The sequence below is a fragment of the Sciurus carolinensis genome, chromosome 1, assembly GCF_902686445.1.
Source record: "Sciurus carolinensis chromosome 1, mSciCar1.2, whole genome shotgun sequence".
Lineage (NCBI taxonomy): Eukaryota > Metazoa > Chordata > Mammalia > Rodentia > Sciuridae > Sciurus > Sciurus carolinensis.
The window spans coordinates 181,528,888-181,551,171 of NC_062213.1; the positions used below are offsets into that span (position 1 = coordinate 181,528,888).

The 22,284-nt window shown below is 56.6% G+C and overlaps 1 protein-coding gene across 3 annotated transcripts; it reads left to right on the forward strand.

Moving 5' to 3' along the window:
• Positions 1–724: 724 nt before the first annotated feature.
• Positions 725–22,048, forward strand: Rspo1 (R-spondin 1). 3 transcript variants are annotated; one of them, XM_047566573.1, is made up of 8 exons: positions 1,401–1,709; positions 3,679–3,836; positions 4,072–4,230; positions 6,057–6,413; positions 17,917–18,108; positions 19,969–20,118; positions 20,390–20,578; positions 21,422–22,048. In XM_047566573.1, exons 4-8 carry the CDS (start codon positions 6,320–6,322, stop codon positions 21,586–21,588), a joined length of 792 nt encoding a protein of 263 aa, XP_047422529.1. In that variant the 5' UTR covers positions 1,401–1,709; positions 3,679–3,836; positions 4,072–4,230; positions 6,057–6,319; the 3' UTR covers positions 21,589–22,048. The 3 variants fall into 3 exon arrangements, with proteins under 3 accessions (XP_047422537.1, XP_047422529.1, XP_047422519.1); XM_047566581.1 differs by lacking the exons at positions 1,401–1,709; positions 4,072–4,230 and adding an exon at positions 725–814; XM_047566563.1 differs by lacking the exon at positions 4,072–4,230.
• Positions 22,049–22,284: the final 236 nt, after the last annotated feature.

Below are 22,284 nucleotides of genomic sequence, written 5' to 3' on the forward strand. Positions count from 1 at the left end.
TCTCTTTTTTCCCCTAAATGCAACAAAATAAAACCAAACAAAAGCCCAGCGCCTGGCGTGGCTTGTCAGGGAGTTATGCAAGTGTGTAAAAAAATAAAATAAAATAAACATTGAGTTTTCGGCATTTGGGGCTGTTTGATTAGGCACAGAGCGGAGCCAAGAGCTGGTTAGACACCGGGGAGGCTCAGGGCAGAGGGGAGAAGGGAGGGGCCTGGAGGGGCCCTGGACCAACTCGGAAATGGCTATGCGCCTCCTGCAAACTTGGCAGCACTGGCTCGGGAGTCCAGACACTGGGCATCTGGGATCCCACGGCGCTTTCTCTGGCTATCCACGACCGTCCTACTGCCTGGCCCTTCCACACATTCCCCTGTCATGCCAAAGGACCCTGTGCTCTTGGCTCAGCAGTCACAGCTCCCCCTCCTCTCCAAGGAAGGAGATTCCACAGCCTGTCTTGATTACTCACGCCCCCCCGCCCCCCACACACAATCAGTCCATCTTTTCTGCTCCAGCTTGACTCGGCTAACTACAGAGTTAGCTCATTTTCCTTTCCCCAATCTGAAGTGAGGCTGGAGAACAGCTGTTTGCCACCCTAAGAAGTGAGTGTCCCTCCCTCCCTCCCTCCCTCTTCAGGCTCCACTTCAACATCATCTGGGTCACTGCAGGTGTCTGCAGCCCTTCCGTGCTCATCCACAAACATTTATAGAGTTCCTACCATCAACCACTCATTGCACACTTCATTTCACTGAACCTGCACAACAGATGAGAACCTTGAGGCTCAGAGAGGTTAAGTACCTTAGGCATGGCCACACAGCTGGTAAGTGATGGAGGGGGGATTTGAATGTAGGTTGTATTCTGCAATTTCCCTCACTCTCCTGTACCAGTGGGGTGTGGGAGTGTGGAGCTGTCCTTGTGGGTGCCCAGATTCTTGGTATTTCTTTTGAACTAGAAAGATGCTTTGAAGATTTGATCCTGAAGGGGAGGAGGGTGTGGTCAGGAACAAAAAACTCTGTCGAGTTTATTCCTTGTCACTTTCCAGGTTCTTGATGGAGAAACTGGGTTTGGGTGAGGGACCTGGGCGCTCTTCAGACCCCCAGATGCTCTGATCCGCTGCGGGTGCGCAGGCTGTTGGAATCCCCCGGGTGTGGACACTGGTGCGACCCGGGAGGGAGGAAGCAAGGGCAAAGGGTCCGCGCCGGGGTTCAGAGAATTCGTTCCTGTGCCAGCCCCGCGCTCAGGGCGCAGCGCGCCAGCGTGGGGCAAGGGCTGCGGGAGGGGGCTGCGGACTCCCGGCCCGGCGCTCCAGTCCATTTTTTCTTGCGGATCCCAGGAAGGGGGGCCGGCTCGGGGGTGGGACTGCGAAGGGGGGGATTCCCTCCCTCGTGCGAGCGGAGGACTGGCCCCTCTCCCGGCTGGGAGCTCCGGCCGAGCGGAGGCGCGACGGAGAACACGAGCCCGGCGCGGCGAGCCGCAGTCGGGCTTTCGAGCCGTGCGCCGCGGAGAGCGAGGGCCACCCGAGCCGCCCCAGGACCGATGCGCCGGGTGGGGCGCTGGCCCCGGAGGGCGTGAGCCGCCCGCAGATTGAGCAACTTGGGAACGGGCGGGCGGAGCGCAGGCGAGCCGGGCGCCCAGGACAGTCCTGCGGCGGGCGGCTGAGCCGGCCGCGCCCTCGCCCTCCCGGGCCTGCCCCCGCCGCCGCTGGCAGCACCGAGGTGAGTCCCCTCTCCGCGGCTCGGTCCTCCCCCTAGTGCCCCCTTTCCCGGGACCCGGGGTGCCGCGGGCCCCCCGTCGGGGCTCAGCCGAGCTGGGTTCGGGCCGGGGAGACAGAGGAAGGGGAGTCCCATTGCTCTGCGGGCATCGATCGGCAGAAGGCACCTCCGGGACTCCCTCCTACAAATCCTGTCGCCCCGTCACCCCGCGGGCCAAGCGGACAGCCCCGTCGCGGTCGCTTCCTCGGGTCCTCCGCAAGCCCCTCGCTCGCAGTCCTGAACTTCCAGGTCCACCGGCCCTGTCATACGCCCTCCCCGGCCCGGAGGCTCTCGATCCCTGGTCTCGCTGTCCCCTGTCCCATGGTCCCTGGTGACCCCCATCCCATTCCCACATCCCGGGCCGGGGTCCGACGTGGCAGGCAACGTGCGGCGCGGCCCTGGGTGCGCAGCGCGGTGGCGCGACTCCCTGGCCCGCGCTGCGGGTCGGACGGCAGAGCTTGGCGGGGCAGAGGTGGGGCTCGGTTCGCGGGGCCCTAGGGGAGCAGGGATGGATTCTGGGTGCGGGCAGTGGAGGCCGGGGTTTCTTGCGGAACTGGCTCTTGAACTTGGATCTTGGGGGCACCACTGGGGCTTCAGTCGGCCTCTCCGGGGCACCTGTTGGCGCCTCTTCCGGATATGAGAGGGAAGATGGATGCGAGCACTCGGGGCGCTGATGGAGGGTGCGCAGGAGCCTCTCTCTGGTGCCTTTGGTTTTGGGGGCGGGAAAACGGCCCCAGCACCTGGTTCGGCTCTGGCCGACAAGCTAATCCCGGCAGGTCGGGCAGCACGTACTTGTCCCGCCCCCAGCCCAGCAACGCTGCCCCCGCCGCCAGCCCGCTCCGCGGCCGCTCCTGGGGAGGGCGAATGAGAAATTATCTGGATGGTTTACATTTTTGGGTCCGCATTGGCCCCGGCCGGAGTACCAATTTATCCTGATAGTGTTGCAGGCAAGAAGGTGAAAGTTATTCCAGCCCTCTGTCAGGACTGAGTCCCCGCCCCAGCTCCACCCGCAACGGTGTCCCCCTCCCCAGGGAGCGCCCTCCCCTTCCGGATCCATCTCTTTGGTCTCCCGCCAGCTCGGCCTCTGCCCCCAGCCGTTTCTCCACCTGCTGCAGGTCCATTCCCCAAGCAGGGAGGGGACACATTCCTCAGCAATCTCCGTCCGCCCTGCGGACACCTCCGTTCTGGGTAGCAAACTAGGTCTGTCCCCACGGAGACCCTTAACCTCCCAGTGCCACTTTTCTGCTCTGTGAAATGGGAATAATTTTACCTCCCTCTTCCAGGCAGGGTGGGATAAACGAGGGTCCAGCACGTGGTAGGTGGTAGGAGGCACCCTCACCCCCACCCTGGCAGAGAGGAATGTCCTTCCCCACCCCAAGCCCCCTCCAGTGCGGGGGCCTGAACACTGCCGCGGTTCCCTTTCTGGGTAGACTACTGAGCCCCCTGAGATGAACTGTCTGTGCCGTTTAGCCCAAGGCCCAAGGGAAGCCGGCAGCAAAACGATGATAGGCTACTAAAGGAAAGCCCTCTGCTTCTGGCTCCTCTCTCAGCCTAGCCCTGATGTCTTTGTGCCCTTGTGTGCACCTCTGTGGGGCCCGGATCTAGGGAGGGATGTGGAGCCTCTGAGGCAGGGCCTTCTGGAGCTTGGCACTGCAGGGTTTGGAGTCTCGGAACTGCCCAGTGTTTAAATCAGATTTCACACGAGATCCTGAATTTTCAACTTCCCTTTCAAAATGTCCGGGATCTGGCACTGTCGAGCCATCCTTTCTGCCTGTCCGTCACCAGCAGGAGCTGAATGGCATGTGCCACTTGAGCTGGGTGTCGACCCACGCCACGTCCTGCCCTGTCACCCGCGTTGCTCCTAGCCCCTCGTAGAGATGTGCTCTTAGCTTCTTTGTAGGGTTGAAAATATAATATTTTCCCCCCAAAAAAGGGCTTGAAACTCTTCCGATCCCAGAGGTGAGGGAAGCCAGTATCACTTGCTCCAATGGAATTTGCATCTGGATCCCCGTCTCCATTTCCCAGCTGAGATTGTGGTCCCTGGTGATTCCGGCCGGAGTGGGCCAGAAGATTGCCGCAGGCAGAGACTAGGTAAGTGTGGCAAGGGCCAGGTCAAACCTGGCAGGACTCGGGGGCTGGGGAGGGGGACCGTGGCGGGGGTGGGGGGAAGCCAGGCTCCATGAGGGCAGTCACAATGCACAGAGAGGCACAGGGGACCTTTTCTGCCCCAAGGACCCTAGGGACATGGATCACACCATGAGGCCGAAGTCTCACAGACCCAGTGTGTGACACCAAGTTTGTCTGATGCAGTGTTTGTCGAATGTAGGGACTGACAGGCTGGATCTGCCGGGGTCCTTGCAGCCCAGTCTGACCAGTGCTCTCCGAGGTAGATCCGGTCCCTCCAGGGGGACACTCTGGTGTCCAGGCCATCAACCAGAGAGATCAATGCAGAGGCGTAAACTGCATGTCAATGCTCATGATCAAGGTTGGTATCCAGATGATACAGAAAATGTTGATCTTGCTTTTTAAATGAATGCAGACACAAAACAAAGCTTCAGTCATAAAAAAAAAGTACGACAGACAGCACTGGGACCTCCCTCCGTGCCAATCCCATCCAAACCCGTGTCATCTATTAACTCATTTAAGGCGTCAAGAAACAACTGTCTTGCAGATAAGGAAACAGGCTCAGACCAGCTAAGCAACTAACACAGGGGAACCCAGCTAGTCTGTAGCATTCAAAGCACTTTGTGCCCTTGACTGTCAAACTCTACCAGCCTCGGAGGCTATGTACTTGGGACTGAAGACCCTGGCCTGGTAAACTTGACTGGACAGCCATGCTCTGGGTGATGGGCATGTGTAGCCGGGGCTGGGGAATGTGGGAAGCCTTTGGCAGGTCCTGGAGGGGCTGGCAGCTGACCGGGGCATTTGGGGGTGGCTGGGGGCATCTCCGCTGGCTCCGGCCACAGCAGCAGGTGGGATCCATCAGCCCTCATGTAAACACTTCTTCAGGCAGCTTAACCACTTGAGTGTGTCTGGCCTTCAAAGCTAGTGGGAGAGGCTGGGGAGGGAGGGACTGGACTCCCTGGGGGATAATGATTTATCTCCCGTGCACGTGGGCTCTCCCGGGGCCTCTCCGAGAGGCCAGGGGGTAAACTGGGCACCGAGGAGATGAGACAGGATTGGGACGGGAGGTGGGGGAGAACCTTCGTGCCAGCATCTCAGGTTCCTCGTTAGTGCACCAAAACTCAGCGGGCACTCAGAGCTGGCCTGGGAAAATTCTGTTTAGCCCCATTTTATAGATGAAAAGACCGAGGCTCAGAGAAGCTAAAAGACTTTCCAAAGGTGACTGACCAGTGGACAGGAAGGCGACGCTTCCTGGCATCCACAAGGCCTCCCCTGCTGCTGGTCGGCCGTTCCCTGTGTTCTGGAGTCCCTGCGTGAGCACGGGCCGGGGTGCAGGAGTGTGTGGACATGGTGTGACCAGGCATCTGTGTGACGGCGCTGGGGGTCCCACCCTGTGAGTGGGGAGCAGGCAGGGCTTTGGTGCTCACTCAGGCGCAGATGCCCAACGTCCCAGCACGTCTCATGAGGGAGGCCCAGCTCCCCTGCCCCCACCACCCCAGCCTCCGGGTCCAGAGCCCTGGCTCTCGCGGGGCTGGGGGATTATCGCCATTCTCTGTGTCCCTGACCAGGGCGGGCACTGCTGCCTCTTTTATCCCCTCACAAAGGCCAGGCCCGCCGGGCCTGCTGTGTCAGAGTTTCTGTGGCCTGGGGAAGCCTTACTTCCTTTTCTCCCGCCATGCAAAGTCTGCCCGCTTGCCAGGGGTCACTGCTCTAGCTCCAGGACAGGTGAAAGGCACATGGGTGACTCAGCACTGGGAAGAGAAGGCTGAGGGGCCACGCATGGAAGGACAAAGAGAGCTCCTCTTCAAATAACAAAATATTACTGCAGCATGAGGTCTGTAGGGTAGACTTAAAGAAGGACTTCCAGTTAGAGCTAGCCAATAGTAGTCAGGGGTGGGGCCAACTGGTTCCCATTATTGAAAATCATCATTAAGCCACAAATTTGGTCTGAGTGTTTACCATATTCCAGCTACTCAGGTAGTCGGCTCTAGTGTCAGGTTGGGGAATTCTGCAGGATAGGAAGAGGAGCAGATTTCTTCTCCATGGTGCCAGGTGGGTTATTTGTAGTGTCCAAATATTCTGATTCCTCACCATGTTCTGGGTAGGGAAACACATGGGAAGGTAGGAGGCACAGAGCAGGGGGCCCTGGGGTACCACAGATTTAACCCTCTCTCTCCTTCCCCACAGGTTGGTTTCAGGGGCAATCCCTGCTGAAGTGACAAAGAGGACTTCCATGTGACACTCTGAGGTGGCTTTGAGGACCTCCGTTGGGGCTGATGGAGGCTTCCCACACCCTCTCTGTGCCCCGCTGAGATTATGGTGGATTTGGGTTCTGGCCCAGGCCTGGGCCTCCTGCTGCTGACCCAGCCCCAGAGGCCTTAGCAAGAGCCACGTGCCATCCACCCCCAGAGACCACCCCTCCTGCGGGGGCCTGGAGCTGGCCAGTGAGCATGCGGCTTGGGCTGTGTGTGGTGGCCCTGGTTCTGAGCTGGATGCACCTCGCCATCGGCAGCCGGGGCATCAAGGGCAAGAGGCAGAGGCGGAGTGAGTACCCGAGGGCAGCGGGTGGACCTCCGCTGGCCCTGGGGGTGGGAGGGGCCTCCGAGGTCTTGGTGGTTTTCAGCTGCAGGGACCCTTGTGGATCCCCCTTCGTGGATGCGGTTGCTGGATTCATCTGTTGGCGTCCGCTGCTCTAGGTCCCTTGCCGTCTGTGTCCCCCTGTGCACACTGTTTTCTGGATGAACCCCTCTCTTGTGAGGATGCAGATTGTGAATCATGCCTCTGACGGGACACCGGCCCTGTGTGGCGGCCACGGAGACGCTGGGCGGGGGGCAGCATGCCGGCTGGCTTCCTCTCGGCGGATCAGGAGGCGGGCGCTCCTCCTTTCTGTCCTGGCCAAGGTGTGGGCCCTGGGGGCAGGAGCTCTGCACCTCTGGGCAGCGGGCGACAGGGGGCTTCCCTGCCCCCCACACAGGGAGGCGGTGGGGTCATGAGACCCTGTCGTCCTGAGGCTTTCGAGCCAGGCCCAGTGGGCCTGGGAGTGGTGGGGGGCTGGGAGGCGGTGGGCGGGCACTGCCCTGCCAGCCTGGCACCGGGGCGCTTTACCTCCCCGCTGGGTGGGGAGCTTCCATGTAAGATGTCACTGGAAGGAAACGTTCTCAGTTTAAAACAGAAAAGCGAACCCTTTCTCTGTACCGAGGCTGGGAAAGGCCAAGAAATGCACCTCAGCACACAGTCATGTCGGAACCCAGGTCCCGGGCTGGCAGTGGCCAGAGCTTGGTAAGGGTCCAGATCAATGTGTGGGACCCCTCCCCTCCACTAGGCAGCCTTACCTCCTGCTTATGGGAGTGGCTTTATGTGCCGGTGACCCATGTCAGGGAGTGGGCTGGCCGGGCCTCTGGACTCCCAAGGCCTTGTCTGTTTCCACATGCACAATGGAGATGTCGCACCCCCAGGCAGGACGTCTTCCTGAAGTTTCTCTCAACTCCCTCTATTTATTTATTTAATTTTTTTTGGGGGGAGGGGTACCAGGGATTGAACTCAGGGCCACTCGACCACTGAGCCACATCCCCAACCCTATTTTGTATTTTGTTTAGAGACGGGGTCTCACTGAGTTGCTTAGGGCCTCACTAAGTTGCTGAGGCTGGCTTTGAACTCGGTATCCTCCTGCCTCAGCCTCCTGAGCCGCTGGGATTATAGGCGAGCGCCACCACGCCCGGCTTCTCCCAACTCCCTCTTGCCTCACTCGGCTTTTCCCTTCAGACTTACACTCTCTCCAGGGAAGGCTGAAAGGCAGTGGAGTCTTGTTGGGTCTCCACGGGAGCAGCCAAGGCCAGGACTCAACCCAGGGAGGGAAGCTCAACGAATCAGTGAAGCTGAAAATCCCTGGCTTAAGGAACAATTAGAGCCGGTTAGGTTCAATCAGCAGTGGGGCCTTGATTTCCCTCCCTTCTCCTCTGTTGTGGCCAGTATTTTGGACTTCATGGGCCAGATGTGGTTTAGTGGTTTATAATCAGTCTCCTCTATTTCCGAAATGAGAGAGAGAGAGAGAGAGAGAGAGAGAGATACCAGCAACACTCATGGGGCATGCTCACATTCACATGCAGGGCCACACACCCACCTAAACCAGGGAGCAAAAGACCTGGGTTCAAGTCTGTTGGAAAACAAAACAAAAACAAACCAAAAAAAAAAAAAAAAAAAAAAAAAAAACCAAAACCAACTGGACTGAGCATCAGTAAGCGCCTCCTGCTTCCAGCATGGCTGATCTGATGCAGCAGCTTTGAAGCGTCCACTTTTGATACAACTACGTCCGGCAGCCTCAGAAGCACACAAAGCAATTTTTATTATCACATGATGTCACAGAACACCTCGGTTGTGACAGCCAAGGGTGAGGGGAGGAATGGAGAAAGACTGGGGTGTAATGAGGGTCCGGAATGACCGAGGCCCAGGGAGGTACAGTGTGTGTACTTGTCACTTAGTGGTCATAAAAACCACAGTTGAAAGACTGAAATGCAATCGTACAGGAATATAGTAAGGCTCACAGGAGGTAGCAGCTATTTTGCTTTTTATTTTTGTGACAGTGGTGCTGGGAATGGAGCTCAGGGCCTCCCCCGTGCTAGGCAGGTGCACTACCAGTAACTCCACCTAGCCCTAGACATGCATCTGAGCAAACTTTGCAAACCACCCAGCCCTCTACAGACTTCGGGATGCAAGCTGGGCTTAGATAAACAAGGTGTGGACCATTCGTGCTGGGGTTTCCGGGGACTGGCGGAAGGAAGGAGACCATGCCACCGGTGTGCTGCTCTCCACCATACAGAAGGGCACCAGGTTGTTTGGGGACACGGTAGCAGGCTTGTTGTGTGTATGAGCCTTAGGGCCATTGAATCTGTCCGATGTCTCTTGACCATATGTCAGCAGGGCTGCCAGCAGCCACCCAATAGAGCTCTGATCCTGAGCCTTACACCAGCAAGTTGGCTTTGTGTCATTGTGACAAAATGCCCAACAAGAACAACTTGGAGGAGGGGAAGTTTCATTTGTTTCAGTTTTAGAGGTTCCGTCCGTGGTCGGCTGAGTCCATTGCTCTGGGCCCAAGTGAGGCAGAGCCTCATGGTGGAAGAGCGTGCAGAGAAGAGCTGCTCAGTTCGACACAGAGACAGCCAGGAAGCAAAGACCGGAAGGGCTGGAGGAGGAGGTGCCCTTCCAGGCCCCGCCCCAGGCCCCGCCTCCTCCAGCCACGCCCACCTGCCTACAGTTATCTCGCAACATTCAAACTAGGATGGATTGACTGGGTACAGCGGTCATCCAATCACCTCTGGGCATTCCTGCATGAACACCGGGCTTTTAGGGGACACCTTACATCCGAACCCTAGCAACCATCTTTAGACCCAGAAATATCTGATCTCGGAGTCGGAGTGACGGTCCCCCTGCATGGAGGCGGGGAATAAGTCGAGCAAGGACTTCTCTTTGGCCATGGCTTATGAAGCCCCCTGGCAACGGCTGCTCTTCCTTCACTCCTCCAGGACCCTCTCCAAGCTCCTCTTCACCGAGGAAGCTCTCTTTCCTCTCACTGACCCTCACCCTCTCTGAGTCCCTGCCCCTTCCTGAGCCCGCCCATCTCTCCAACCCAGTCCCCGTTTCCCGGGCTCCTCCGCCCCAGTCCTGGCCCCAGGGAGACCCCATTCCTCCCTTGAGCTCCTGAAGCCCGGATGGGACTTTCTGCCCCATCTCACTGCCCTTGCCCCATCCAGAACTCACATCCCCTCCCTCGCTGACCAAGCTCAAGGTCCCTTCCCTGCACATTCCTTGGGTCATTCAGCAGAGGTCACTGAGAGCCAGCAGAGCCTGGCCCTGGGTCAGAGATGAGTCTCGAGGGGCTCACGGTGATGGGGAAGAGACCATGCAGTCCAGTGTCGTGACCGCTGTGACGGGAGGAAGCCCAGGGCAGCGAGAGCCCAGGGGACTGGGAGAGGCCTAGAACGTTTGTTCCAGAAGAGGGCCAGCTGGGAGACACAGGGAAAGGATTTAAAAATGGGGTTCTGGGGAGTCCCAGGGCTTTACCTGGGCAGCTGTGCTCATATCTGTTTTTTTTTTTTTTTTTTTTTTTTTGTTTGTTTGTTTTTGGTTTTGTTTTTCTTTTTTTGGTACCAGGGATTGAACTCAGAGGCACTTAACCACTGAGTCACATCCCCAGCACCTTTTATTTTTAAATTTTGAGATAGGGTCTCTCTAAGTTGCTTAAATCCTCACTGTGTTGCTGAGGCTGGCCTCCAATTTGCCATCCTCCTGCCTCAGCCTTCTGAGTCACTGGGATTGTGGGCATGCACCCCCGCTCCCGGTTCATATCTGGTTTTCATGCTGGGGATCTCTGCTGTTGAAAAGACGTATTTTGTTGCTGAAGCAGGAAACCCAGCATCCCTTAGGATAGAGGGACACAAGGGTCCTGGCGAGATGATGCTGTGGACTTGGGCAGTGGTCGGATGATTGTGAAGCTCTTTGTACTTGTCAGGCTGAGGAGTTTGGACTTACCCTGAGTTGGTGCTGGGTGAGAAGGAGTCACTGAGAGGTTTCATTCTGGGGGCACATGGGCCAGCTGCCGCAGAGGCTGGGGAGGGGCTGGGGAAGGCCAACGGGCTAGCTAGGAGGCCGTCTTGACCCAGGTGAGAAAAAGCCTCAGCCAAGTTCACAGTTGAGTCACAGGATCCTGAGGGCTTGGGTGACTCAGGGGCAGAGCTTTTGCCTAGCATGCTCAGGACCCTGGGTTCAGTCCTCAGCACAAAGTAAAATAAAATAAAAAATCAGCCCCTTGGTCTTCCCAGGACATCCTTGGACGTCCCCAGGCTGGGTGGCTAGGCAGCAGATGGCCCTGGGTGCCAAGAACAGATGCAGCCCCTGAGAAGGCTCCTACCTACACTTCTTCAGCCCCCTCCCTGTCTTCCAGCCCCCCAGCTAAACTCGGGTCTCTCCCACTGGATCTCCCTCTTCCAAGTCCGGGTTCCCCCACAGCCCAGGCTGGCGCGCCTCTGAGTCGTGGCCAGTTCTCTCCAGCCCCACTGACCCTTGCCATCCCACCTGAGCCTGCATTCCTGTGCAGCCCCACTGCCCACACTTCAGGGGATGCCGCTGAGACTCTGCACACACTGTGTCCCCCTCTCCCCTCCACAGTTGGGGCCCGACTTCTTAGGAGTCTCACCCCAGGGCTGGGCCTCCAATCAAAAATAAGAGGCTCTGCCCTCTCCAGCTCTTTCTAGTGGGAGACAAAGACGTATTACCAGATAATAACCATATGAAGTGATCAAGTGCCGGGGACATGGGAACAGAGAGGAACACTCCATCCAGACTGGTGGGAGGTGAGATCTGGGAAGACTTCCTGGAGAAGGCGACTTTAATTCTGAGGCTCGTAGGAGTTTGTCAGGCTCAGGAGGCAGTATTCAGAAGGAAGGGCCAGCAGGAGCAAAGGCACAGAGGTATGAAAGAGTGTGACGTGCCCAGAGAAACAGGGATGGACATCGCTTAAGGAAGCACTGAGGGACGAGGGGGCGACAAGCTCAGGATGACTTTTCAGACCCGACCAGGAGCTGGGTCTTCATTCTGGAGGTGGTAGGGAGTCACCGATGAATTTTAGGCAGGGGTGTGTCACCATCTGATTTTTGGTTTAAAAGAGATGAGATGAGGCCATTGGGAATCGAGGAAGCAAAAATGGGGAGGGGGCGGTGGGACAGAAGCCGCTCTTCCGGGAGGGGCAGGCTGGGTGGGGGACACGGCCTGGTCTCAGTAACAGCCACCTGACAGGGTTGTGCGCCAGGTTGACGGAGGCCAGTCTGACCTGCCTTTCGTCGCAGAGAGAATAGAACCCTGTTTCCCGCAGTGGACGTCAGTGCCTCTGAGCCTTTGCACAGGCTGTTCCTCCTGCATGGCACACACTCTTCCCTGGCATGCTGGCTCAGGGACGTCCTCCCCGCTGCTGTGGACCCGCTGGCTGCGGGGCATTACCAGCCCTGCGGGGCCTTCCTTGCTATATGGCAACATCCCAGCTCCCAGCCACCCTGGGCGCCTGCCAGGTTGCGGCAGGTGCCTGGGGAACAATTCCCTGGGAATTGTGATGCACCCCAACACATCCCCTGGGACCTGCACTCAAAGGCGAGTTCGCATCATTGAACCCCAGAGTCCCTGTCTGGCTCTCTGACCTCCCTGCCCACATGTCTGCCTGTCAAGCCGAGAGCACCATTTGACTTTTATCCCTCTTGTAAGCATCCCCTCGTTGAACTGGCCCCTGCCCATCACCGAACCCTTCCCCTTTCTGAGTCCCCAACCCCCATGGAATTCAGATCTTTAGTTCTTTGTCCCTTGTCCTTGACTTCAGCCTCTGATCCCTCCCCCATCCCATCGCCTGACCACTATATCTTTATTTTGTAACCCCCATGGTACTGGGGATCTAACCCAGGGCTTCGCATGTGCTAGGCAAGCGCTCTACCAGTAAGCTACACCCCCAGCCCTTTTAATTTTTCATTTTGAGACAGGGTCCCAATAAGTTGCTGAGGCTAGCCTCAAACTGTGATCCTCCTGCCTCAGCCTCCCAAATAGCTGGGGGTGTAAATGTCCACCACAGCACCCGGCTGACTTCCATCTCTTGACCCTCCTGTATCCTCAGGTCTTCAACTCCATCAATTTGAGTCTTGGAGAGGCACTCCATCTGCCTCTGAGTCTTGGAATCACATCTCACCCCCATCTCCTCCCTGCACACCGACTCATCCTTCCCTCCATCTTTCCTTCCTTCCTTCCTTCCTTCCTTCCTTCCTTCCTTCCTTCCTTCCTTCTGTTTTTTCATACCAGGGATCAAGCCCAGGGGTACTCAACCACTGAGCCACATCCCCAGCCCTTATTTATATTTTATTTAGAGACAGGATCTCTCTGAGGCTGGCTTTGGACTCACAATCCTCCTGCCTCAGCCTCCTGGGCCTCCAGGATTGCAGGCCTGCGCCCTTGCCGGGCTTCCACGCCGTCGTTTTCTGTGCTTCTGATTTTCTGTCCCTCTCCTAGCTTTATTCCCACCTCCTTCCCTTCCGCTTGTTCCTCAGCTCACTGTGGTCTGGCTGACACTCTCTGTCCATGAAACTGCCCTTCTGGAAGTCACCCGGTCAGTGACCACTACCGGTCACATCTCTAGGTTTGCTCCAGGGCTCACTGGCCTTGGCTTCCCCCAAGCCCAGGTCGTCCAAGAACTTTCCTTTTCAACTTTTTTTTTTTTTTTTTTTTGTACCAGGGGTTGAACCCAGGGTTGCTTAACCACTTAACCACATCCCCAGCCCTTTTTATTTTTTTATTTTGAAACTGTCTTGCTAAGTTGCTGAGGCTGGCCTCAAATTTGCCATCCTCCTGCCTCAGCCTCCCCAGCCTCTGGGATTCCAGGTGTGCGCCATGGCGTTTGACTTTCAGCTTGATTTTTATTATCACCCTCCGCATCTCCTCCCATGTTTCCGAGGGTTGATTCTCAGCTTTTTTCCAGAGCCGCTCTTCCTCTGCTTCTCTGTGGACTGCAGGTGTCCCCAGGGCTCAGCCCCAGCCCTCTGGTCTGCTACACAGCTTCTTCCTGGGACCTCTCTTCCACCCCTGGGGAGTTTACCACCCTCGCCCCTCCTCCGCAGCCAACTTCCAGAAAGCCAAGGCGCCCTGCCTCTCTGCCTCCCGCCTTTCTGTCAGTCCTCTGCCACTGCCCTCTGCTCCCCACCCCGCCCAGTGGCCCAACCTGGCACCGATTCCCCAGGTGACCTCTCAGCAGCCTGGGCACGTCCACGCCTTCTCCTTCCGCGAAGGGCGCTTGAGCCTTGACCTCCGGAGTGCAGTGTGCTTTTCGGTGTCTGCTGGCCCCTTCTCAGCCTCTGGCTCGAACCTTCTCTTTTCCGTCCTCCTCTTCAATGCCCGCTCCTCCCCCATCCGCTAGCTGCCTCTGATGACATCCGCAGGCGAAGGACTCCGCATCTCCATCTCCAGACAGCCCTTCCGCGTGAGCTGCAGACCCACGTGCTCAGCTGCCTCACTTCCCCTGGATGTCCCCCAGCGGCCACACCTCACCACACCTAAATTGTCATCATGTCACCCCCCAAAATAAAAAAAACCAAACCCTGCTCCTCTTCCTGGGCCCCTGTCTCAGCCAAGGCCCAAGCGCTGTCCACTTCACGGGCCCCACATCTCCAAGTCTCCTTGCGCGGTGCTTTGCCCTGGGCCTGGCCCTCAGGACACCTTCACCGCCTGCTGGCTGCGCTCCTCTTGGTTCCGCCCCTGCCCCTCTGCGGTCCTTCAACCAGTTCTCCAGGCCGTAGAAGGATCTCTAAAACCAAGCTCCGGCCTGTCGCCTGCTCTAGCTCCCGGCCACCCTTCCTGGCCTCTGGGATAACTCGGTTTGAGACCCTTCCTCCCTGGCCCCTGCTCTGTCCTCGCGCTGCCTGGTGTCTGGACAGTGGCTCCTGCTCTCACTGGGCGGAAGTGGCCCTGTCTTGCCTGTCCTGTCCCTGCCGGTGCTGAGGGAGGGCTGGGGTGGAGCTCATGGGAAGTGCTGCCCGGGCCACCCCAGTGCGGAGAGAAAACAGTAACAATTATAATACTGAAGAAAAATGCACACGGGGCGTTGCTGTGGTCGAGTGAGTGGTGGGCTGTGGGATTCGGAGGAGACTCTGTCCTTAACAAGGGAACCAAGGAAGAAATCACTGAATATGGTGATGTAGCTCCAGAGGGCAGCTCAGAGGACGCCTGGGTCACCTCAGTTATTGGCACTAAGGCAAAAGTCCAGAAGGGGCATCTGTTTCCATGAGGATTTATTTATTCATTTATTTATTTTTAATGTTTATGCTTCTGATTTTAATTAAATGACAAAGTATTATTGACAACTGTTAGCCACCTAGAATTTTCCAGAAATCTTGGCTCAGCCAATTGTTCAAGAACTTTCATAGTCTGCATGGGAAGGTAAATACATTCGGTCGACAAGGGTTTAAATAAAAACAATGAGTAATGGGGGGTTTAGTATCTTCGAAGGGAAAGTGGTACCTAAAATCGACAGTGACATAAATTTGTAATAGCTGAAAAAAGGTCCAAAGTAGAAAAATAATCCCAAACGGTTCTTCGGAACTCCAGTAGAGCTTCTGGAGTATTTTTGCTCACATAATGAGTAAAGCAACAAGAAGGATAGTCCATTTTAAATTTGTCATTAACTAGTAACGTTAACTTGCCAGGTGTGGTAGCACACGCCTCTAGTCCCAGTGACTCAGGAGGCTGAGGCAGGAGGATCACAAATTCAAGGCCAGCCTCGGCAACTTAAACGGGACCCTGTTTCAAAATAAAAAAATTAAAAGGGCTGGGGATGTAACTCAGTGGTAGAGCACCCCTGGGTTCCGTCCCCAGTGCCACCAAATTAAAAAAAAAAAAAAAGGTAACGTTGACTCTATACAAATAAATTGCATATTTAAAAAAAAATCCCTCTAGCCATACTTGCAGTTTCTGTACTCCCTCATTTTGCCCTCCACTTGCCTTTTATATACTTTGTTCCCTCTGCCTGCCTAGAACACATTCTGGCTGAGGAGTCTTGGTGGAGCACTTGAACCTTTTCATTTCCTCGTCTGTAAAAATGAGGATCGATAAGAATAAGAGCACCCGCCGCGGGGCCGTTGACGGGTGACATGAGTTAGCACTTGTCAAGCCCTGAGGAACCGCCCTGTCCCGGGATCAGTGCTCACACTTGGCGACACTCAGCCATCAGGACTGTGGCCGTTTGGTGACAGTCTGTGGCGTCTCCCTCCCTCTTCTGCCTGCTTCCTGAGTCTCACTTGCTCTCCTGTTCTGAAATCAGGACTCGTCCCTGCAGCCTGGACTCCTCCTCGGGGGTGAGAAGGGAGGCGCAGGGTTCAGTGTTTTGCTGGGCTCACAGACTGGGACTTTGGCTTGAGATCCCACTGGGTCTGAAGGCTGAGCTCGGGGTCCTCACTCCCAAGCCCCCGCTGCCAGCTCCATTCTGATTCCCAGGTCTGGCTCCAGGTGTATCTACAGCTTCTTGCTGCCTGGCTTCTCCAAAGTGGCTCACAACTACTCCCCTTCCTTCTCCACTCGGCTCTTCCCTGGGGCCTGTTTTAGTGTTCGGCCCCACAGGTCACCTGCACCCTAGGTCAGACACCTGGGAATCACCCCAGGTTCCTGCCCACTCCTCTCTGCTAAGCATCTCTCCATCTGTCTTTTTCTCTTACCATTAAATATAGTTTTGTTTAAGGCTTTCTTGCTTTCTCACCTGGATGAAGGGAGTCAACTCCCACCCAAATAGACCTTTGGCCTCTGGTCTCCACCCTGGCTGTGGCTGAATCTTCACAGTATGTAAATTGGACCAGTTATGTAAATTGGATCTCACCCCTGATTAATTTTCCAATGGCTCCCTGTTGTCCAAGCAGCTCTGAAGAGGTCCCAAGAAAGATTCTTCAAAATAAATGTTTTATGGCCAAAATGTTTGGGAAATGCACTTCCTCTGTCCCTCTGCACAGCAGTGTCATCGAGTTTGCAAAAAGTCTCCCAGTAACAATCCTGCTGGATTTGTTTGACCCACTGGGTCCTGGTCTTACCTGTTACAGTAGCTTTTTCTCCAAGTCCTCCTGTGAACATTTAGGGGAATCTCTTCCAAGAAATACTCTTTGGGAAATGCCACCTGGCAGGACCAAGGTCATGTTCACAATATAAAGATACCTTATCTTCTACCACCTCCCCTCCCCTCCACCTCAAATTATCTGCAGATCCCTCTGCGATCCTTCTCCTTCCAGTACCCTTATCTCCATTTTCCTAAAGGAAAGCTCTCTACACTTCTCTGTGAATCCTTTCCCTTTTTTTTCCCCCGAGCCCACTATTGCTTGGCTTTGTGGCTTTCAGCATTTGCCTATCTTCGGGTGTCTTCTCTGCTGAAAGGCCAGTTTCCTGCAGAGTGGCCTAGCTTATCTGCCCCCCTGTCCCCAGGGTTCATCCTGTGCTTAGTGCACAGAAGGGACTCAGTGAGTGTTGGCTGAATGAAGGAACAAGATCAAAGCTTGAGCCAGTGTAGTGGTGCACACACCTATAATCCCAGCGGCTCTGGAGGCTGAGGCAGGAGGATCACGAGTTCAAAGTCAGTCTCAGCAACTTAGTGAGGCCCTGAGCAACTCGGTGAGACCCTGTCTCTAAATAATACAAAAATAGACTGGGCATGTGGCTCAGTGCTTGAGTGCCCCTGAGTTCAATCCCCATTACCAAAAAAAAAAAAAAAAAGATCAAAGCTTGGAGACTCAGTGCTGCACTTGGAGGTCACACTGCCTCCCAGGATGATTCCAAACAGGGTTTCCAATCTTGGCACCACTGACATTTTGAATCAAATAATTACTTGCTGAAGAGGGCCACCCCATGTCTCAGAGATGTTTAGTAGCATCCTCGATCTCTACCCACTTGATGCCAGGAACAACCCACCTCTGCAGTTATGATCATCAAAAATATCTGTATACATTACCCAATGTCCCCTGGGAAGTGAAATCATCGCTGGTTGAGAACACTATTGTAGACGTAGGTTATTTAATTGTCTTCCTGTCTCTAGGTAGGTGGTCCTTTTCTCCGATAGTTTAATGCATTATCCTTCTAGTCTTTAAAACTATCAGGGGAGTAAAAACCATCCTTCTGTACTTGAGGCTAAACTTTTCCTCCTCTGGGGAGAGTCAGGGTAAGTCCCAGGAAGGGACTTCAGTTGCTTCAGTTGCTTCTCTGCTGGTGGGGAAGCAAGCCTAGTGGGGTGACCTTGTGCCTGAAACTCGGGAGGCACATGGGGTCCTGGGAGCCCTTACTCCAGACCTGCAGGCTCTTTCTCTGGCGAGAGGAGTCTGGGAATGTTCATAAAACTGCCTCGTAGTGGGCTGCCGCCTGGCTTGTGTCACCTGGGAAGCACATTCCTGCCACAGAGTGAACCCCAGTCTACTCTCCTCCTGTCCTCGTGGGATCCTGGGAGGACGGGGCTCTCTCCTTCAGCCCCAGCCTCCTTCTCACGCCTGCCCCACCCTTGCAGTCAGTGCCGAGGGGAGCCAGGCCTGTGCCAAAGGCTGTGAGCTGTGCTCCGAGGTCAACGGCTGCCTCAAGTGCTCGCCCAAGCTCTTCATCCTGCTGGAGAGGAACGACATCCGCCAGGTGGGCGTCTGCCTGCCGTCCTGCCCGCCCGGATACTTTGACGCCCGCAACCCTGAGATGAACAAGTGCATCAGTGAGTGTTGCCGGGCTGGGGAAGGGGGCTTTGAGCTGTTGGTGGTTGGCAAGGAGAGTAAAGGGGGTGCTGATGAGAAGAGCCCTTGATTCAGGTGTTCGGCCCGAGTCAGGCATGACCCCAGGAATCCCACCTGTGCTTAAGTCCATGTCCAGACCTGGACCCCACCTCCCCTGACACCTGCACCCACCTTTGCTCCCACAGGTCAGTGCAGGGCCCACGTATGGCCCTAGACTCAGACCTGCAGCTGGCCCCTTGCCTGTGCTGTCCACATCCATCCAGTAACCAAATGCTGGCTGCTCTTTTCCTGCCACCGCCAGGTCCCTGCTCTCTCCTGTCCATCTGTGCTCCAGCCCGTGGGGTCCCCTCCAACCTTCCCTCTGCACCGCAGCCAGAAAGATGCTTCTGAGACACCTAGCCTGTGTCTTCCCATTTCTGCTTGAAAACCACCGTGGGCGCCACACTGGCCACCAGGAAATCCAAGCGTGGCCGTCCCGCCCGTCCACTCTCTTCTCGCTCTGGTCTTCCATGTCTGCTTTTCCGTGCCAGGCACAGCTGTCCCTACTCCAAGGCACGGGCTCCGTTCCATCTCTGTAACTGCAGCTGCAACGTGCCGGGGGTCACTCAGGGAACACACGCGTGGACAGTGGCCACATCCCTCCCATCTGTGCCGTACCTGGAAGTTTAGAACACATTCTCTGACCTTGTGGCAGCTGACACTTAGACCTTTGCAGGGAAGCAGGACCATGGGATGGTGCCCGTTTTACAGCTGATAACTTAGAGCCTTGGAGGGGAAATGTCTGGCCCGATCTCGGCCAGCTGGGTTCTGCTCTCAGTCCTGCTGTTTATTCATGGCATGACCTTGGGCGTATCTCAGCCTCCCTCATCTTTAAGTGGGAGTCCTCGTTTCCCCCCTGGGGTTGTGAGATGCACTGATAAGGCTCTTGGTGTCTAGCTCTCAGTAGATGGTCGCTGCTATTGTTATTTTGGTTCCTATTTTGCTGGCAACCAAACCTGGGCATCAGAGCATCAGGAGGGGAAGGAAGAAGGGAGAGGAGGGAGTGAGGCTGAGATAAAGCCACAGTGGCTAGGAGGCACAGAAGGTGCGGTGAGGAGCTTGGCAGGACAGAGCTGGGACCCCCAGAGCTGTGCTCTCGAGGCTCAGGGTGTTGGGAGAGGGGCTCCTGGCTGGGCCAGCTCCTGGGAAACTGGCGGCCTGGGCCCCAGAGCCTGGGAGGGGAGGGATTGTGAAAGACCTGCCTGTTCCCAGCCAAGCCCGCAGAGCCGCCCTCCCCACCAAGGAGAGAGCTGGCAAGAGGGCGGCAGGGAGGGACCCAGGAGTCCGACCAAGGTGGTTCCTGGAACTTGGCCTTGCACAGGGAGAGGAATTTGCCCTGGGATTGCTCCCTGCTCCTCCAAACAGATTCTTTCTGCCCAGGACAGGAGATGTAGGGTTGAGATGCCATGGATGCCCAGCAGTGGGGGAGGGAGCCCCACGCCGCTCTGCAGGGGTCCCCGCCGTTCCACTCTGGGTAGGGGCCCTCTGGGAAACCCTGCTCCCACACCCCCACCAGGCACAGAGGTCCCCCCTCCTCTGAAGGCAGCTCTTGTGGGCCTCGCCTTGGGCTCCAGGGCTTGAGCCTGGGTTTAGCTTTGGGTTGACTGATGGAGGTGAGAGTCCCAGCCGGCCCTCGGGAGTGGTCCCTTCAGGCTCCCAAGCCCCCTCTGAGATCACAGCTGAAGGCCGAGGTCCTGGCCTCCATGTGGGTGGGTGTGGGCAGCGGGGCACTGGGGCTGGGGGTGAGGGGACGTGTCTGTTGCCGGCTGGGCCAGAGACCCCGCATCTGGTGCTGTCCACAGAATGCAAGATCGAGCACTGTGCGGCCTGCTTCAGCCACAACTTCTGCACCAGGTGTCAGGAGGGCCTGTACTTGCACAAGGGCCGCTGCTATCCGGCCTGTCCAGAGGGCTCCACCGCTGCCAACGGCACCGCGGAGTGCAGCAGTCCTGGTGAGCCGCGGTGGGTGCGGCGGGGCACCGGGGCCCAGGCGGAGCGGCCGGGCGGGGTCAGGCCAGGGATGGGTGGACTGGAGCACTGTGCAGAGAAAGCGTATCCCGCCACACACACCTGCTGGGTCTCCCTGAGGTCCTTCTGCCCCCCGAATAAAGTTGCTCTGGCCTGAGGCCCAGGCCAGGGGCAGGTGGATGAGGACCTCCTATTCTGGACCAGGGAGGAGCCCCCCACCTCTCCTTCACTTCCTATCCCCTCTCTTCCCACCAGCACAATGTGAAATGAGTGAATGGTCCCCTTGGGGGCCCTGCTCCAAAAAGAAGAAGCTCTGTGGTTTCCGGAAGGGCTCCGAGGAGCGGACGCGCAGGGTGCTTCATGCTCCTGGGGGCGACCACGCCACCTGCTCTGACACCAAGGAGACCCGGAGGTGCACAGTGCGGAGGACGCCGTGTCCCGAGGGTGAGCGGCCACCTCTGCCTCCTGGGGTTCAGTCACCTGCCCGTCTGGTGCCCAGGGCAAGGCCAGATGGAGACTCCTCAACTCAAGGCCCTGTGCTATCCAAACTGCGGGCCATGTCCTGGCAGAGAGCAGCACCCCAAGATGCCGTGGCAGGAGCTGGAAGCGTCTCTGGTCACCATTCCTGCAGGTCCCCATTTCTTCTGGGGGTTCATGCTAGAAGGGCCTTCAGAGGTCAGATGGCCAGAGGGCTAAGTCCCAGAAACACACAGTGATTCCAACAAGGTCACGCAGCCTGCATTTGGTAACGAGGAGGCTGCCGCTCCTTGCCTGGTCCCAGGGGTAACCAGTGAAGGGCAGGGGTGGGGGCTGTCTTGCCTGTCCCTAGACTGCACCTAACACCTGGAAAAGCTAGGCCCACTGGGATCCAAGGTCCAAGGAGCGTACCCGGTGTGCACTGAGGGTGGGGGATCCGCTTTTAGTGCTTGTGTTGCAGGGTTCTCTGAAGTGGCTGCCAGTCAGAGGAGTCTCTGGGCTTCCCTGCCCAGCTTTTTTGTCACTCTCCTCCTAGGACTCTTATTTTTTCGGGAGCGAGTACTAGGGATTGAATTCAGGGGCACTCAACCCCTGAGCCACATCCCCAGCCCTATTTGCTATTTTATTTAGAGACAGGGTCTCACTGAGTTGCTTAGCACCTCACATTTGCTGAGGCTGGCTTTGAACTCTCAATCCTCCTGCCTCAGTCTCCGGGGCTGCTGGGATGACAGGCATGCACCACCACGCCGGCCTCCTAGGACTCTTGAGCACATCCTTTGTTGATTTGTCCTGCCGTGGGGTTTGTTGCAGGGCAGAAGAGGAGGAAGGGAGGCCAGGGCCGGCGGGAGAATACCAACAGGAACCTGGCCAGGAAGGACAGCAAGGAGACAGGCTCCAGCTCTCGGAGGCGCAAGGGGTCGCAGCAGCTGCAGCAGCCGGGGACAGTGGGGCCCTTCACATCTGTGGGGCCCACATAGGCACGGAATCCGGACACCAGGCCTGCGCAGAAGAGCCCAGAGTTGTTCTACGTGATGAAAGCTTTCCAGAACTGGATCATCGGGGCAAAATATACACACACACTCCACGAGTTCACACACACACACACACACAGACACACACACACCCCTGGGGCCACCAGAAGACACTTCCATCGTTTGGCCTGGGGTACACACTTGGTTTAAGATGTGCCCAGTGGACAGGTCAGAACATTTCCCAGCATCCAAACCCCAGCTTTGCAGAGTGGAAGCTTCTGGAGGAGCTGCTGGGATTGCCTCTTTGGCAGCCGGAGCCAAAGCTGGAGGATGCGGGGAGAAGCCTTCCCACCCCGTTCGGCAATCCCGCCGTGTGGCCTTATCATCGGAGACGTCCTGTTACACAGCTGTGATGCCTATCAGGGCTGACCTGACTCAGAAAACTGCTTAAAGGTTTATTTCAAATTAAAAAAAAAAAAAACAAAAAACAAGCAGCAGTCACTGGCACCAGGTTCCTTAGGGTTTGAGGACTGGGAAGTGTACATGGGAGCAAGAAGAGACGGGGTCAAAGTTGAGAGACCCTAATGGCCTCTGTGACCCAGGACCCGGAGCAGGACTCTGGGAAGGGTGGTAACCAGGTTCCCTTCAATCTTGTTTCTCAGAATGCAGTCTGTGGGCCAGCAGTGACACTGTCACCTGGCA